Source organism: Malurus melanocephalus, unplaced genomic scaffold, assembly GCF_030028575.1.
Source record: "Malurus melanocephalus ecotype Western Australia unplaced genomic scaffold, MMel_1.1 scaffold_104, whole genome shotgun sequence".
Lineage (NCBI taxonomy): Eukaryota > Metazoa > Chordata > Aves > Passeriformes > Maluridae > Malurus > Malurus melanocephalus.
The window spans coordinates 488,756-506,546 of NW_026623336.1; the positions used below are offsets into that span (position 1 = coordinate 488,756).

Here is a 17,791-nt window from a genome sequence, read left to right on the forward strand (position 1 = left end):
ACAGAGGTGGCAGTCTGTTTGTTTGTCACGGGTACTCGTTACTAAAGAAGGTAACAAATAAGTCAGAGCTATCAGAATAATTGGATATATTTTGGATATATTATTGCTGGGTCTCTCTTTAAGTTTGTATTTCAAAGTCCTGTTTGCAAACTTTTTAGTTCTAGTTGTATTTTAATAATATTTTAGTTTCATATGACAAGATTTTTCAAAGGGCTTTCCTGTGGAGAAAAACTGCAGGTTTTCTGTCATCCCTTGCAGATGAAACTATTACTTTGTGACCCATTAGATATTGTTCCCTAACTGTAGTTATGATCTCTGTTTTGAGGTCTGAACTGCTGAACTCTCTCTGTCCAAACAGCTGTTGCTGTGATGTCTTTTCTTACAAAGTTTTCTGAAAGTTTCTTTTTATTACCTTTTCTTGACTCTGCACTGCCTTTCATTTAAGATCTTTTGAAACTGTCCCTTTGGTTATAATCTATTTTGCTATAATTAATTTTGTGYGGACAGTGTTTAATCTGGAGAATCTGGAGAACAAATCCCACTACATTTTTTCTGTTGGATAAAGCCAGAAACAAAAAAAGGTTTCCAAATTCTGAGCAAATCAAGAAATGCCACTCTGACATTTGTGCCTAATTTTGAGGCATGTAGATGTGAGAGGTACCTTTAGTGATTCCTCTTGTACCTGAAATTGCACCTCTTCTTGTGCCTGTAGCTCTGCCTTCACCAGATGAAGTTTCCTACCCAGACCCAGCCAGGAGAAATAKTTTCCTCTTGAATCCCTCGTGATTTCCATCATTTGGCATTTTTAGGCTACAGCATAGGACTAGGCTGCTCAGCAAGTGTGGTGTCTGCTTAATGTAGAGACCTCTTTGGAAAGAGGAGCTCCAAAATACAAATAAAATTGTGCTCTCTACTGTGGCTGCCCATCCCTGGAASTGTTCAAGGCCARGCTGGATGGGGTTTTTGAGCAATCTGCTCTAGTGGGAGATGCCTCTGCCCATGGGCAGGGGATTAGAACTTGATGGTCTTTAAAGTCCCCTCCTAAACCATTTTGTGACTCTGTGGAAAAGAAACTTTGATCTCTCAGGTTCCTAAACCCTTTTGTTTGTATGGGGACAGGTTTAGGCGTTGTTCCCTTGAATTTCTGGATATGTCTCTGCAGCCTTCAGTGTAAAGGAAGATTCTGAGTTGCTCAGTTCCTGCTGGCCAGGAAATCTAGCCATGGTCTGTCAGTCATGGGGTTTATGTGTCAAACAAGATCAGTCTGGATCAGCCTTATGTTTCGGTCACTGACTGTTTTGGCTTTCTCCTCTGGATTTTAATTATTGGGAGTTCTAAGCCCTTAATTTTGTTGCCTGACCTTCCTCTTTCCCCAGGCAGAGTTAGGACACCTGAGCAAAGTGTTGGTGTATCTTTGAATCTAAATCTCTAATTTACTTGTGTGGAATCTGAGCAAATCACCTGAAGGGAGTGCCTGTCTTGCTGATAAAATAATTTTTTTGACTGTTTAACTCTTGATATTAACAAYCTTATTGCCATGTTTAACCAAAGTTTAGGGCAATGAGGTGTTGCATACCTGGTAATGCAACTCTGTAATACTCTTGGCAACTCCTACAACTTGCATAGTCTGGTTTACTGGATTGACATAACTCAGTTATTCAGAAAATTTGATGGAGTGAAATCAGTGATGATTAAAAGGGATAAAATTACTTGGAAATTTTATTCTAGAGTATTGTGCAGAGYTCCCACATTAAATGAACTCCCACAAGGAGATTTAAATAGTGTAGGTCCTGGCACTAATACTAAGTGGACTGTTATGGAAAATTGCCAATTAAAACAATAAAAATAAAGGAAAAAGATATGGCTTTAAATTATACACTGAAAATTCTGAAATTCTTAATGTGTCTTAGAATTCATTGCAAGTTTGTGGGAAGTTTTTTGTGTATTTATTAACAAAATGAGATTTAGCATATGGTGACTACTTGAATTCTAATTGGTAGTCCTTCAAAATACTAGTGATGATCCTGATAAACCTGATGATTTTGTTCAAGCCTGATRTTATAAAACATTTTAAGAACTTACTTTGCTGACTCAATTTAAGCCTGAAAAAAATAATTTTTGTTCCTCCTTTTAGGGGCACAAGAAGTTCTCATTGATCCAGGTACATAATTTTCCTGCATGTTTCCAAAATATTTTCTTGTATTACTTKATATGTTTTGTATTTGTATTGATATTTACTGCCACTTGCCAAAATCAGTTGTSATCCTTGATGCTTCAGCTTTTGGCTATAAATTCTGAGAAAATAAAGARATTGAGGGGTAACTGGCACAAAATAAATGCTGTAGTTGTGTGATTGTGTCTCCAAAAATTCTAATCAACAGAATTCTTTCCATGACTAGTGAGGATTTTAAAATATTTTTGAAGTGACCAACCTGAATGGTCAATTGTAGTCCTGTAGTGTCATGGTGCTCTGTCAATTACCATGAACAAACATTGTTCACTTCCATAAAAACACTGTTAGTCTCCAGATGTGCTTGGTCTGATTCTTTAAGGTTAATAAACATATAAAAAAGTTGCCTTAGCATTTAGATATTTAAAGAAACATTCTTTCTGCTCTCTCAGTATATTCAGAAATAATTTTCACAGTAGTTTTTAACTGTCTATTGAGAATTAGGGCTAGCTCTGAAACACAGATTTTTTTTTTTACCTTCTTAGCAGAGACACCTTTTGGAGAAATAAATTACTGTATAATCCTAAATAAATTACTGTATAATCCAACAGATAAAGTAACATGTAAGAAGGAATTGAGCCTTGCCAAACCTTTGATATGTTTTCACTTTTATTATATTAACTCCTCAATAAAATCAAATTTTATAAATAAAATTTTCATGTTCTTTCTAATAACCTTGATTTCCTTGCCTTCTGTTTCAAATTCATATCCCCTATATAGACCCCTTCTGTCTCTTGCCTTCTTCCTTGTATCAGAAAACCAATTTCTTACTGTTTTGTCTGAGCCTTTTTTCCTCTAAGTTGTGCTTTAGAGCCATATTTTTGAAGGAATAGTTCAAAGATTAAAATTGTGTATTCAGATGTGGTCATAATATAATTTTGGCAATCTGTTACTTTATTAATAGTCTAAACATTCAGATAAGTGCTAAAAATCATGGATATATTTTTTTTTACTACGTGAAAGATTATTTACTTTCCTTCTAGGTAGGGCAAATGTACTTTGTGTGTTCTTTGTCAAACCTAAAGCATACCCTAGTTTGCTTTTTAGATATTTAGCATTTGCCAAAAGTCCTTGTGCTCATTTCTGCCCCTGTTCTCTGTTCACCCCCAGGTGCTCTGACTTCCAATGGGATAAATGCAGATACCAGTGCTGAGATAGGACGTGCCAAGAACTGCCTGAGTCCTGAAGACATCATTGATAAATATAAGGAAGCCATTTCTTACTATGGCAAGGTAATCCTGGATATTTTAAAAAGAAATTCATTGAAGGTCTTTTCAACAGTGAACTGCTGTAGCTTTGGTTTTGGAGGATCTTTTTAAACATGGCACAGTGAAGTGTGTAAAACAAGTTTCCAGCTCTGCTGGAGGAATTTTTAGGTTTTTGTGCAAATGTTCAGGTAAGGAAGCCCAATGTCTGCATTCATAATAAGAAAAGAAAAAGAATTATTTRTACTGTGAAAATAGTGGCTTAGTGTCCACATCAACAGTAAAAATAAGTTYAATTGTATTGCAGTGGAGTTATTTAATCAGTCTTTAATTTTAGTTATTTCTCTTGTTTGATACAGTATCTTCAGACTAAGCTTGTAAATATGTATTACCAGCATTTTCATGTCCATATTGAAGGGAAACTCTACGAATGAAACAAGCTAAATTGTGTGCATGAGTTAATTTATGATCAGGAGCAATGAAAGGTGATAGTTCCGGGCATAGTGTCAGATAAATTTGAATCCATCAATAAAACAATAATTGTCAAGGATGCATTCAGCTTTTTAATGTTACCTTGAGGGTATGTTGCTCATCTAGAAAGAGTATGATGTGTCTAGAAGTATAAAATTAATGGACTTTGTTGGGCTTAGGGCAGGATATTTATATTTTGATTATTACAATATGCACTGTGCTCTCAGCAAGTAATAACTGCTTCACTGCAGCTTCACTTGCAAATAACAAAGAACTTTGTGTCAGCACTGATTTATAACCCTTCAAGACAAGCACAGTTACCTTTTGTCTGTTCAAGACCTACAGACAAACTTCTTGCTGTAATGCTGRGGAAGCAGCACTTTTTACATATTTTTTGTATTATCACTGAGCTRAAAAAACTTCCCTAGCACTTTCTAAAATAGATTCAATCTCCAGTGGTTTGCTTTTGCCAATGTAAATGCACAAGAGTAGAATAGGTAACAGCTTTGTTGGCATAACTCTTGCATTTTATGAGCCTTTTTCCCTTCATTAGTTTTCAATTATAAATACCTGAAGAGAGGTTAACTTCAGCAGGAGATGGGCCRTATCAGATATCCAGTATCAGTGTTGTTTGAGGAAATCACCAGATCAGATTCTCTATCTAGAAAATTGTCTGTTATCTGAGCTCAAACAGTTCAATGCACATCTGCATTGTCTCTTTAGCTTCCTTAAGCAAGCTAAATAACAAAACAGTCATTTATGGGAAAGGTTTTGTAAACAGATACTAGAACACTCAGATTGGTTTCTAATTCTCTTGCCATCAAGAATGTTATTATAACTAAAGAGAAAATGGATGCAGTAATAAAAATATTTGCACTGTGAAGGTAGGATTTATTTGCAGACACCGCACCCACAACCAACCGTATATATGAGGTTATCCAAAGTGGTACCAATATTCCCAGCTTTTCTCCTTGTCTGAACTCTCAAACTGAAGCTGTGCTGTGTCTCAAAATAAGAGAAGTGAGTGAAGAGGCTGAAATTGGTTGTTTTGCATAATATTTTAGATGACACCTTAATTTGCACTTGGGCATATATTGATAATTTAGCAGTGTAGTCATTAGCATTAAGGAATTGCTGGGTTTGGAGGATGTGACAGCTGATTTATGTGCTGAGCAGGAATGCTTATAAAATCTAACAGGTGCAATACTTCAGTATTATTTTAATTTTCTCCCCCTCCAAGTACAAGAACGCTGGTGTGATTGAACTGGAAGCTTGTGTGAAGGCTGTGAGAGTCCTGGCAATACAGAAGAGGAGCATGGAAGCCTCTGAGTTTCTGCAAAATGCAGTTTATATCAACCTTCGCCAGGTTGGTCAGAAAGTCCAGTTRTTTTTCTCTTGTGATTCAACAGAAYGTACTGAAAGTTACTTGGATTCAGGAGACTCCCATTTATTTTCTGTATCACTGCTTTCCTTCTGAGTAGAGCTTGACTTCTGAAGACTTTCACAATACAAAGTATTGAGAGTTCATCTAAAATGTGAGGACTTAGTTTGAGATTAGACTCTGTTGCTTGTTCTTCCTTGTGAAAATAAAAAAAATCCTGTTGTTTTCTTGGGATGCTGCACTAGGGAAAAACAGCTGCTTGGGACTGATCTGCAGTGGATTAAAAAAAAATTCTTGATTGTGTCTCATTCAGTGAAACTGAGCAAATCAGGARTGGCCTGTTGCAGAGTGAGCTGAAGCGTCTGATTAGTGTTCTTAATCAATTGAATTTTTGTTGCATAGTGCAAAGTCTTAATTAGGTCAAATCAGAAAGGAATTTGGGGGAAATCAGTGTTTGGAGCTGTGGGGAAAGTGCKCAGTATCACCACAAAACACTTCATCAGTGTCTCAAACTTGGTGTCACTGCTTACAGAGAGACTGCTGTGGCTGAAAGAACTAATAAAAAGCTGTTAGATTTCTTACTGGTTTTTGCTCATGACATCTTGGAAAGATGAGCTGTTTTAGTCCACACCATTGACCTTATTAAGCCCAGACAGGGACAGCAAATTTATGAGGGAAATAGAATACTTTCTTTCATTTGCAAGAATCCTTTCTCTGGAATCAATTTTCTAACAAAGCATAAATGAGGCATTAATTAAYTGATAAGCAGTTGTAGAAATCATCAATTTTATTACAGAGTACCTTAATTGCCATAATCCTTGTGGTGCTAATGACCTTCTCTTTGATTCTGTAACCTGTTCTTTTGCCAGCAGTTCCACACCCTTTGTTGTTCATCCATCCTCTTGTTTTGGTGCAGTTATTCCTGTAGCCTGCAAACTCCAATATTGTTTCTTTTTTCTGGAAGCAAKTACTGCCATTGGTCGAATCTCCTGTTCTGCCTGAGAGAAGGAAACAAAAATCCTCATCCCCAACACCTGAATTTACCAACAGTGAATGGCAAAGTACTTGTTACTCCAACAGCTGATAGATATTACCTAATAATACACAAGCATAAAGCTTGGCAATATTGGAAACATGCCCTGATATAAGCTGCCAGTGAATTTGTAACCAGTACAGCCTGAACCAGTACAGACTGGGATCTCTGTGTGGCTGGGGAGAAACTTGGCATTATTATGTGAAATGAGAGKAGGATAATCTCTCCAGGGCTTTCCCCGGGGCTGGGAAATGCATTTTCTGTAAAGAGAAATGGCTGGGAATTGAATTTACAGCTTTTTAAGATCTACCATATAAAGCATAGAAACAAATAATAGTTGCATTTATAATTTGGACTAACTCAGATAAGGAGTCATCCTGTGATAGSTGAGGGAATAAACTGTAGCACTTGCAGTGTGTTTTTCACTTGCAGGTAAATAGACTATCAGCACAAACAATATTCTGCAGCAGTAAAAACACCTCACAGGTTAAAGTGTAAGACTCATAAACAGGGAAACTMGTTCCTATCCATAAATTCAATTTCATACAGTCTAGTAATATTATGTAATTGGTATTTTCTGATGAGCTGCAGGGTAATAAGACTTAACTTTGCATGCAGTTATGAAGAATAAATTGTAAAATATAATTACAGAGAAAGTGACATTATAAAATTTTAATGTAGTAAGGAATAATTAAAAAACAAATTAAAAACCTGCACTCTTGAAAGCTGGTCCTGAAACAAGTCTAAGAAAAAAACAGCTCTATTACTTGGATAGTGACCTACAGCCTTTCCAGGTGCAGTTGTAACTTGGTTTGGTAGAGCAGTTAAATAAAAATTAACCAGGTGGAAATGATGCTGTGCTTCAGRTGGTGGCTGTTTTGCAGCCACTTTACAGGTATTAAGCTTTTATAAAGTTGTAAGGTCAGCAAAGATGTTTGTGAATGCTGCACCCCTGGCCTGCAGAATGCCYGCTTCAGTCTTCCCAGAATTAATTACTTGGAGTATCTGTGTGGGKTTTTTTCACCTTTATTCTTCTTTTKCTTCTTTTAAATTCCTGAATGGYARCACCTAACTGGTTTGTGCTMAGGGAAAATGCATTTYTGTTGTCTTSGTGGTGATGAAGAATGTTTCCTGCAACTGAGGGAAATACTTGAGTAACTTTGAGGACAACCATTAAGCAACAATTATGTAACAGTGTTAAAAACTTACTCAGATATGAGGAAAATAAAACTTTCTGTGAATCTGCAGCCTTTCTCATAGTTGTTCCAACTATTAGTGAATGCTACCATCTACTTAAAATGTATGACCATGCCTTTTCTCATCTTAGTTGAAATAGGTGTGTGAACAKTGTCAGTATTTGTATTTAAGGAATAGCTTTTGTTAGGGCTTTTTCAAGCTTTTTTKCTTTATTTCCTGATCATGTGCTTGTGCCCTTTTCAACTCTGCTGCTATATTTTTGTTTTGTTCTTTTGTTAAAAGTGACATAAATGAGTAACTTTAGTTTAACACCTCATGTTCTTTCTGAGTGATGGCTTTTGGGAACTCTGACAAGCTTCTTYAAWTTTTTTTTTGTATTTTCTTTWCTTTCTGAGCCTTCTGTTCTTTCCAGTTGCATTGATTTTTGAAAGCTTTCACCTTGGTGCAATTGCCTTTCTTCACAACTCTTGGTACAGGCCTTGGTCTTTTTAGGAATGGATGGTACTTTTGCATCAGGCACCATCTTCTGTTGTTAGTTCTGAAAAAAAACAACAACTTCAGCTTCAAAAATTGTCTGAAACTTTCCCAAATGCTTTGCTACTCTGCATGTCTCTTCATATCCTGAAGTACAAAGATTTGAACTGTCAGATAAGGTCGTGGTRCCCTCTGAAAACTCCTCTTTGGTGTGTCTCATATCCCTGTGTCCAAAATCAGAAGTGACTTTGACAATAGACTAYTTTTCGTAATTATATCAGGACTTGAGTAGCTAAAAATGTTTTGAAGCTCTGCTTATAAGATCTAATAAATTCTGTAAAAGCCAACCAGTGTGGTAAGCAGCTTCCCTTGACTGTCCAAGCCTTTTAAGTTTCTGAAGTTAAACACACTGATTGATACTTCCAGTTTTGAAGAATGAGTTGCTGTTTCTGTCCTTGAGGGCTATTTTTGGGTGAAGTTTGTCACTTTGAWACGCCTTTGCAAAACGTGTTGTCAKCTTTAGAGTAATTTAAGGTAGGTTTCATTGCTTTTGATTGTGCCAGATCCTGTGCACTAGGTGTCAGCATTGCTCTGCATTGCTGGTTATTGAGACATCGTGTAGGAAGTGGTTGGAATTATCCAGAGTTTCTGTGGCAGTTTCTTCTTGGCTGGCTGACTCCAAAGCAAGATTATCATTCAGGCCAGAGGGGAAAAGAATTACCTTGCCTGAGACTTGTGCCAAGATACCGATAAGCTAAAGCAGTGCATGGTGATAGTTCCTTATCAAGTTTGTTTCAACTTTAAGCACTATGGGGCTTTTAGTAAATTCCACCTCGCTAATTGGCAGTCTGCATATGTATCATGGAATTGTTTAGGTTGGCATAGACCTCAAGACCAACCATTACCCCAGCACTGCCAAGCCCAACACCAAACCATGTCCCCAAATGCCACATCGATATGTCTTTTAAATCCCTCCAGGGATGATGACTCCACCATGTCCCTGGACAGCCTGTGCCAATATTAACTCAGTGAAGAAATCTGGGTCTGTGTCTTTCTATGACTTTTTTTACTTTAACATTATTGTTTACCTTGTTGGGAAAAGCTCACACTGAACTCACAATTGCCCTCCAAAACTTCCTTCATGCAAGGCAGTCATGAAGCACTGGCACAGGTTTGCCAGAGGAGCTGTGGATATGCCATCCCTGGGAGTGTTGAGGTCCAGGTTGGATGGGCCTTGGAACAACCTGGTCTARAAAARGATGTTCCTGCCCATGGCAGGAGGGTGAACAAGGTTCCATTTCAGTTCCCTTCTGACTCAAATAATTTTATGATTCTGTGATTCAGTCTCAGTGTGTAAATCAGARTACAGTTTCATGGAATGAAAATTTTGTGCTTTACAAGATTAGAGACATAAAAATTGACACAGTAGTTTCTTGCTTTCATAGCCTGAGATTTAAATATCAGATCTAATCTTAAAGGAATGAAAATCTTAGTGAATCAATAAGTCTTGGAAGTGGTATRTTTGTGCACTCCTTTCATGCCCATGAAAATCATGTTAAATATCTTCCATTCAGCATGGAGCTATTTAGCTGTTACTRTTTTGACTGTTTACTTGATAATAGCACTAGCAAATAAAGTTGAAACTGCAGAACTCCATGTCTGCAGTTTTTGTTAACAGTTGAACCAAGCTTAACTTTTCTTGGCTGTAGAAGCTGTCATGCCTGGCTGTGTGCAAATCTCCGGCCTTCTGCTGTGCCAATGTCTGCTACAGTTTTTTTCCCCCCTGTTTGTTTTTTAAATTTTTGATAAAAACCAATCCTTTCCTCCTTTCCCTTCAAATTTCAGCTTTCAGAAGAGGAGAAGATCCAGCGTTACAGCATCCTCTCGGAGCTGTACGAGCGCATCGGTTTCCACCGCAAATCGGCRTTTTTCAAGCGCATCGCGGCCATGCAGTGCGCGGCCCCCAGCATCCCCGAGCCCGGCTGGAGGGCCTGCTACAAACTGCTGCTGGAGACTCTGCCTGGCTACAGCCTCTCCCTGGACCCTCAGGACTTCAGCAAAGGTCAGTGTCTCTGGGGAGAAGTATGAATTAYCACAGTTGAGTGCTTAGCTGGCTCTCCATAACTGATTTCCTTGAGAGATTTCATAYTGAACCTAAATTATTTACTAATCTGAAACCAATTTGAGCAGTTAAAGCAGTTGTTTAACACTCTACCTTTACTTTTTCTTGGTGTTGTTCCAATAATTTCAAATTTTTGTGAGCCACTGCTGTATGTGTTGCCCTGTTTGCAGGAAGTAATTATGTGTTATTTAAGAAAACTTTGTTTCTTATGTTTTTCAAAAATGTTTTGATAGTACACTTCTCAGTATATAGAAAGGTCATATTTTATTTTGGGATATTTTTTCAGTTAAAGTGCCTTCAGCTGTTCCATCAGAAATTTTATTTCCTTTGGTTTTGTAGCTTTTTGATATTATAAAGAAAGATTAAAAATCCTTTTGCATACTTTCGTATACAAACACACATGTATACATGTAATGTAATTATTAGGGTCAAATATGTCACATTTTCCCTCTAATGAGATCAGAGAAAGGTAATACATTGTTTGGGAGCTCCTTTTGAGTGAACCTTTCCAAAACCTTGCATTGTGTTCTATAGCAGCAGTTTTGGGGTGCATTCCCTATATGTCGTAGCTGCAGGGGAGAAGCAGCAAGTGATGGACTGAGATGTATTTGTGGATGGTTAGTGTTGCTTTTTTAAACTGGTGTGATTTAGCAGTCAAGGAAATTATATGTGAGAGGAGGTAGAAAATGCCAAGTGGACTGGATGGAAAGATGCAGAATCTGGGAACAGGGAATGTGCTGGGAAAAATGCACTGTGGCCTTGGATGGGACTGTTGGGAGAGCAGGTTGTAGAAGTTCTGCAAAAAAAGATCATTAAAAAAGAAGAAAAATGACATGATTGGTGTTTATCTTTCATTTTTACCTCACCTTCATGTTGCACTGAAATGCTTTGTGTGATTTTTACTACCAAAATGGCTCTTTTAGAGACATATGGAAAGATCAGTGTAAACTCTAAGATAGAAATGACATTTCACACATGAAAAATAATGAGACTCAAAATATAAACTCTCAAGGTTTGATTGCAGTAAATATTCCTAAAACAGTTTGCCAAATGCTGATGGGTGATATTACAAGGAAGCTGTTGAAGTTTATGAAATATTGCAACTCTTGAAATATCTCTTATTTAAAAAKCATTGCTGTTGCTTACTACTAAAAGCAGGTTAAGCTTCATGAAGCTGCATATTATRGTTCTGAAAGGAAGGTTATGTTGCGATGATCTATTTATTCTTACCACAGATATTCTGCAAATATGAAGTCATTCATAGTCTGAAACTTAAAGACTGAAAATYAGGATATATGCCTCGTGTTCTAGAGTTTTATTGCTTTTATTGGCCAGGAAAACATTTAGAGATAAAATCTCTTGCTTGATCTTTAAAGAGAGTTCTGAATTACTAGATTTTTTTTTTTTCCAAGGGCATGGAGTGACAGGAGAAGGGGGAATAACTTCACCCYGATAGAGAATAGGTTTAGATCAGGTATTAGGAAGAAATTGTTCCCTGTGAGGGTGGTGAGGCTCTGGCACAGRTTGCCCAGAGAAGCTGTGGCTGSCCCATCCCTGAAAATGTCCAAGGCCAGGACTGATGGACTTTGGAGCAGCCTGGGATAGTGGAAGTTGTCMCTGCCCATGGCAGGGGGTTGAAACAAGAGRATCTTTAAGGTCYCTTACAATCCAAACCATTCTGTGATTTTGTGATTTCAGTTTCTGTTTGAAATMTCATGTGAATTTGTCCAGCGTATTTAAGAAAAGATATAAAACTTTTAAAATTTTGTATATAATTTTATGTTTTGGGAAGTGTTTACTTCATCTTCTGAATTTTAATGGTACATTTATTAGTCAGTAGATAAGCATATAAAACAAAAATTGATTTCATGTTTAGATATTCAAGCAAATGCAACAATCCTAATTTTTGTGTTGAGTAGAAAATTGGGAGTTTTTAACCACTGGTTCCGTTGGGTGGTTGTTATAAGTGCCATRCAAGTATAAGAAGAAAACCAGACTCAATGGGTTTGTGATGACTTCAGCTTTAAAATACATTAAATACCTGCATTTTTTACAGGAACTCACAGGGGATGGGCTGCAGTGCAGATGCGTTTGCTCCATGAACTCGTCTTTGCTTCCCGGAGAATGGGCAATCCCTCCCTGTGYGTCAGGCATCTCTCCTTCCTTCTCCAGACCATGCTGGATTTCCTTTCTGACCAAGGTATGACATTTTAAAGAAGGAGGTATTTGCAGTTTCTCCTGATCTACAGTTAAATAATGTGTCTCTGTTTTGAAATACAATTGATTTGAGWGGTAATGGAGAGCATGGAAGTTGGGGAATTCTGTGTATGCCTTGGTTGTTGATGGTAATCAGTCAGCAGAGARTTGAAATTAGATGACCTTTAAGGTSTTTTCCAACYCAAATGATTCTGTTTSTAACTTTTAGAAGCTGAATGTGATGGACCTGAAATAAAGCATGTTTTATTGGGAGAGTGACCTTAAATTCCTCTACGTTTCTGCAGTTTCTTTCTTTTTTTTTTGACATTCAGCAGTAAATTTTAGCGGGATTTAAGAAATTTGTTAGTGGTTAACAATACAATGAATGTGTCTGTAGATGATTTTCAGAAATAGGAATGATCTGTGTGAGGACCCTTCTGTTGGGTAGGACAATGTAGCATTTACAGAATCACTTGGAAAAGCCAGAAGTGACAACTGTTATGTTTTTATTATGTTTCATAAGGAAAATATTCCAGGCTGACGTGTTTATTACCCATCTTAATGGGAGCTGAAAGATTTAAAAAATTGGTTTTGCTTCTCAGTGGGCTAGGTAAAAAATGCATTTTTTCCAGTTACTCCTTTGTTTATGAGAAAGAGGATGGAAGTGAAAATTTGTAGRTTTTTTTCCTTTCTTTTCTTTTCTCCTTTAATCATGGCTAAACGTCTCCCCTTAGTAACTCCTGCAGCAAAGAACTTTGTTGGCAAACTTTGCCTGCCTTATTTCCTCTGTTTGGTTGTCAAATCAGTGCTGCAGTAAGGAGAGGAACTGATAAACTGGAATAAATCTGCTTTCTGTCTGTAGATCTTACTTGCTGTCAAAAGGTCCTTGGATTTTCCAGGACTTACAGTAATGGAACAACTTACAGTTTGTTGATATATGGATGGAAATTTGTGCTGAAGAAAAGATTTTAAGCTCTTCCACTCTGCATCTCCATGATATTGCTAATGCCTAATCCTAAAAAGGTTTGAATATTACGAAAAAATAAACCAACAACACCCTTTCAATCTTGAATTGTAGTAAAGGACAAAAGCAAGACAATTGAAGGCAGAGGATTAGGTTGCTGTTTTACTTACTGTGAACTGTTCCCCTTATAAACTGTTGAAAAGATGTAATTAGTATTATTCTCTGATAATCACATGACTGAAATGTCCAGGTTTTCTTAACCAATTGAATGTTTAATTAGAAAACAGAAATAATGCAGTTGCATTGGAGCTCAAGAGTGCTCAGATTTTACTATTTTTCTGTGCTGCATAAAAGTTGCCAAGTCACCAGTTACTAAGGGTGGAGGAAAAAGCAATTTTTTGAAAAGTCAGTTTTGACTTGAATGTGTTCTTTCCTAAATRAACTTCCTATTTTTAAAGCTTGTTACTGATAATCTGCTAAAACTTATTTTTATATTGAAAGTTTGGGTAGTTTGCAGATAATCTTTAGAATAAATAGAAGTGAAAGTTCTTAAGATGAGAGGAAGTTASCAGCTAAATATTTGGCACTAGAACTTGACCTTCTAACCCTTTTTCTCTCAGAAGAGGAATATTTTCTATTTCCTTAATCTAATTCTGTTCATTTACTCATTCACTTGAAGCTGGTATACAGGAACTGCAGAAAGAAGAAAAAAAAATTTGTTCTTCTATTCAGCAGCTGAGATTTATTTGTTACARTGAAACCTAGATCTATTAATTAGAAGCTTTTGCTTTTATTGATGGAACACAAATGCATAGTCAAAACTGGTTTGTGTTGAAAACAAAATCTAATGTTTTAATTGAATGACACATTTTAAAATAAAACTTGTCTATGTTTACTTGAATTTACTTGAATCTCTAACCGTGCAGGCTGGCAAATCTAAATAAAGAGTGTCATCAASTAAATGGGAGTCAGTCACTATTTTAACAACATGGAAGCTAAAATTTTGAYTTAAAATTAAGCTATTTAGTTACATAAATATGTAAAAAGCAATCTTSTGCTAAGCAAAAAGAGGTACTAAATTCTGCATAAAACCTCTAATCTCAAGCCATTATGTTTTAATGTTAGCAAGCACTTAAGAATCACTTTCTTTAAATAAGAATTAAAATGTGCAGTTGCAAAGTTGCTTGGAATTAAACCTATCTTTTGCATAATGCTTTTTGATACAAACCTGCGTGTACAGCTCAGTGAATTTGAATTGGGTAATGTCAGATATTTGGAAAAAAAACACCAGTATTTTACTGTGGGTCTTTACTTATAATATTCATACTGCTTGAAAAGGCCTGTGACTTGCATTATGTGCAAATAATTTTGAGTTGGCTCATCTGTTGGAGCCTTTCTAAACACAGAACTACTTGGAAATAGCTACTAAAGGCATATGRCTGTCCACACAGAAGCCACTCACTAACATATGTCCCTGGATGAATGAGTAAAAAGTAGGGAATGTTTCTCCATTGCTTCTTCAAAGATTTGGGGTATGAAAGTGAAAACTTTGATTTTCTTTGTTTTAGAAAATGAGACACTGTTTGAAGGTCATAGAAAGACCTGGTAGTTGATACAGTTGAGAACAATCAGTAAGCCTTGGATACATGAGGTGAACTTTGCCTGGATACCAAGGAGCAGCCAAGGGACTGGAAGAGAGCAGAGATGAAGTTCTCCAGGGATGTGCTGTTGCTACGAGTGGATGTGAGGCTGCCACTCTCAAACCCCTCTTTAAGCAAGTGCCAACCTGCCAAACAGTCTATGAGGTCTACAAAATGTAGGAGTCTTTGCTGTCCTGGCTGCTCCAGGAGGCTGCTCTTGCCCACCCTGCTGCTGCTGTGGCTCTGCTTCCTGGAAGGGCAGCTCTGGGAGAGGCTTCCCCAGGGAAAGCCCCACGACACCCAGGAGATCTCCCCCATGGCACTCTGTGAATTGGGGCTGGAGCCATGGTGGGCATAACCCCTTTCCTGTCCTTCTCATCATCATTCTTGGCATTTTCCTACTTTGTATTTTCTCTCTTTCTTTACTCTTTAATGAAAAAATAAAGTTGGATGATTGCTTTGATCCCAACRTTTAACGTCATTTGTTTTTTAATCTCGCTTAGGAGTRTGTTTAGAACCTAATTCCTTCCTGCAGTTRTKGATTGAGGCAGACCTTGCCTKTCTTCACATTAAATGGATCAAAACAGTCCCTCACCTCTGCAAACTCATATATTCTTTCAGACATYAGCGGGTTTCCAGCTGTCATTCCTGCCCTTTGCTTCTGGTGGCAGGGGTTTCAGTGTGCTGAGGTRACCTTTTCTCACTCTCTCACTCAACATACATAACATGGGATGAAACTAGGAGTATTCCATTCCTTTTTCTATTTTTTTTTTTTGGTGGGCTAGTTCATTAAACATCCTCAAAGTTCATCTATATTATTGTTTTGGGAAGTAATGTGCACTTTTCAGTGCTTCTCAGCGTAGCTCTGCCAAGACCTTCCTATTCTGTGGTTGTTGTTGCTGCATTTGAGTTCTTTCCAGTCTTTCAGTGACGTGACAGCCTCTACATCTGATCTCTTCACCACTTTGTCATGTACTTAATTGAACTACTCATCCTATGATGATTCTGCATTAAACATTGACATTTTTCATCTGTTGACCAGGGGTTTGGATGCCTTGTCTCTTGAGCTGACAGTTGGTAATGGAGAGAACTGTGCTTCCCAAAATATTCCAGTTTGCTATTCTGTCCTTCCTCTGTGTGGTTGATTCTTAAATCATTGTATACCACCAAAAGATGCTTTTTCTCAGCCTGTACTGAGATCTTTGTAACTAATGAAGAACTTCTGCCAAAATTTCTGCTGAACGCTGCTTCAGTTCCTCACATCCTCTAAATGAGTTGGGATGGACTTGTCAGTGTTGGCTGGGTGAGGCCACATTGATGGCTTGACAGCTTGGACTTGTTAGCTGAGGGGCTTCACACCAGCAATCTGAGAGCACTTTCAAAACCTTTTCCTTTCAAGTCTGCTGTGCTCAGGTGCTGGGTGAGATGTCAGCTGCCAGGGCAAGGTTGTGCCTTTTYCAAAGAAGTGATGAGCTTGATCTAAAGAAAGAAACCGCAAACCTTGTTTATCTTCAGAAATTATGGTTAAGCCTGGACTGAGCGTAATTTGATGATGTCAGACGTGGTGTCTTACAGCTCTTAAAATATGTCTTTCAATCTTGCAGTTTGGAAGAGGAAATTATGCAGTATTTCAGACATTTTTATTTATAGAGCAGATTGCATATGCATTCCCTTGGTGTCATTTAAATTTCAAATTGCTATGTAGAAGTATGGGAAGTAAGGAAGAATATTAAACTGGGCTCATGAAAATTGACAGCTAGACCAAAAGAGAATGTGGAAATTACTTCAAATGTAACCCTTAGTAGCCCTCCTGCCAAGCAGCSGTAAGGACCAGACTCAGTTTCTAAAGATCTTTTCTTAAGGCATTGTCCTGAATTTCCATCCAAACTTGGAAAAATGATGTGAAGCTGCACAGGCAGCCTGGTGGGTGGTACCTCCCCACAGAAATGGGACTAAATGGATTTCACTRGGGCAGAGGATAAGAATAGCCTATGAGCCTATAAATAACTTCAGRGCATGGAATGATTTAAAACAGCATTTTTTTTGAGGGACTGCTGGAGCAGCTTGTGACTGTTCACCTTGCTGCCTCCTGTTTTCCTGTTCGTATCTTGTTGTGACTTTTTGATCTCCCCACATTTACAGAGCTGTAGCCAGAGTTGTTCAGAGTTTCAGCTCATTTCAATTTGAGCTGGTTGCTCACCATTTCTCCTCCCTGTTTGCCATTTCTTCTGCCTATTCTCATAATGCTGCTCTTCCTTTTTCCTCCTGTTTTTCTTGTACAGGTTAGAGGAAACAGGATTGTAAATGCTACAAATAAAGACATAAAGCCAGAAAAGATTTTGAGGTGTAACTTGCTCAACTCATGAAAAATAATAACTTCACACAGATGCAGGAAGCCTGCCAGAAATCAAAGATAATTGAGGTACAGAAAGAGACACTCAAGGAAGATCGATCTGTGTCAGGGAATTTGGATCAAGGTTTTCTGTTTAGGAAGGAAGATTCCAAGGCTGGTCCTTTCTCTACAGAGAATAAATCTGTGAAATTATTTTTAAATGTAATTAGAAGTGGTTTATGGTAGGGAGTGATCTGAACTGTAAAATGAGTAGTAATAAATTTCAGGTACCAGATAAGGTTCAAAGGCGCTAAAAGCATTTTAATTTTAAACAGCTGAACTACAGTTGCAGTTAATTTCTTAAACTGTTTTTATTCTCATTTTAAAATTACAWATGGCAAGTACATTGCTGTATTTTTTAAGAGTTCAAGAGGGATGGAAGTTCTTCCAACTGAGATATCTGTGTTGTAGTCTTCTTAATGACCCTGGCCATGCCAGTGATTCTCTTGACAAGATTTATCACTCCCCTTACACATCTGTGGCTCT

The 17,791-nt window shown here is 37.5% G+C and overlaps 1 protein-coding gene across 2 annotated transcripts in view; it reads left to right on the top strand.

Annotated features, from left to right (window-relative positions):
- Window positions 1–17,791, top strand: part of TRAPPC9 (trafficking protein particle complex subunit 9) — a 438,425-nt gene that overhangs the window by 13,810 nt on the left and 406,824 nt on the right. The window contains exons 4-8 of one of the 2 annotated variants that reach the window (XM_057369163.1): window positions 2,135–2,161; window positions 3,341–3,462; window positions 5,147–5,272; window positions 9,837–10,053; window positions 12,170–12,313. In XM_057369163.1, the coding sequence (XP_057225146.1) occupies window positions 2,135–2,161; window positions 3,341–3,462; window positions 5,147–5,272; window positions 9,837–10,053; window positions 12,170–12,313 (636 nt within the window). The remainder of the gene's footprint in view (window positions 1–2,134; window positions 2,162–3,340; window positions 3,463–5,146; window positions 5,273–9,836; window positions 10,054–12,169; window positions 12,314–17,791) is intronic. The other variant, XM_057369164.1, reaches the window with a different exon arrangement.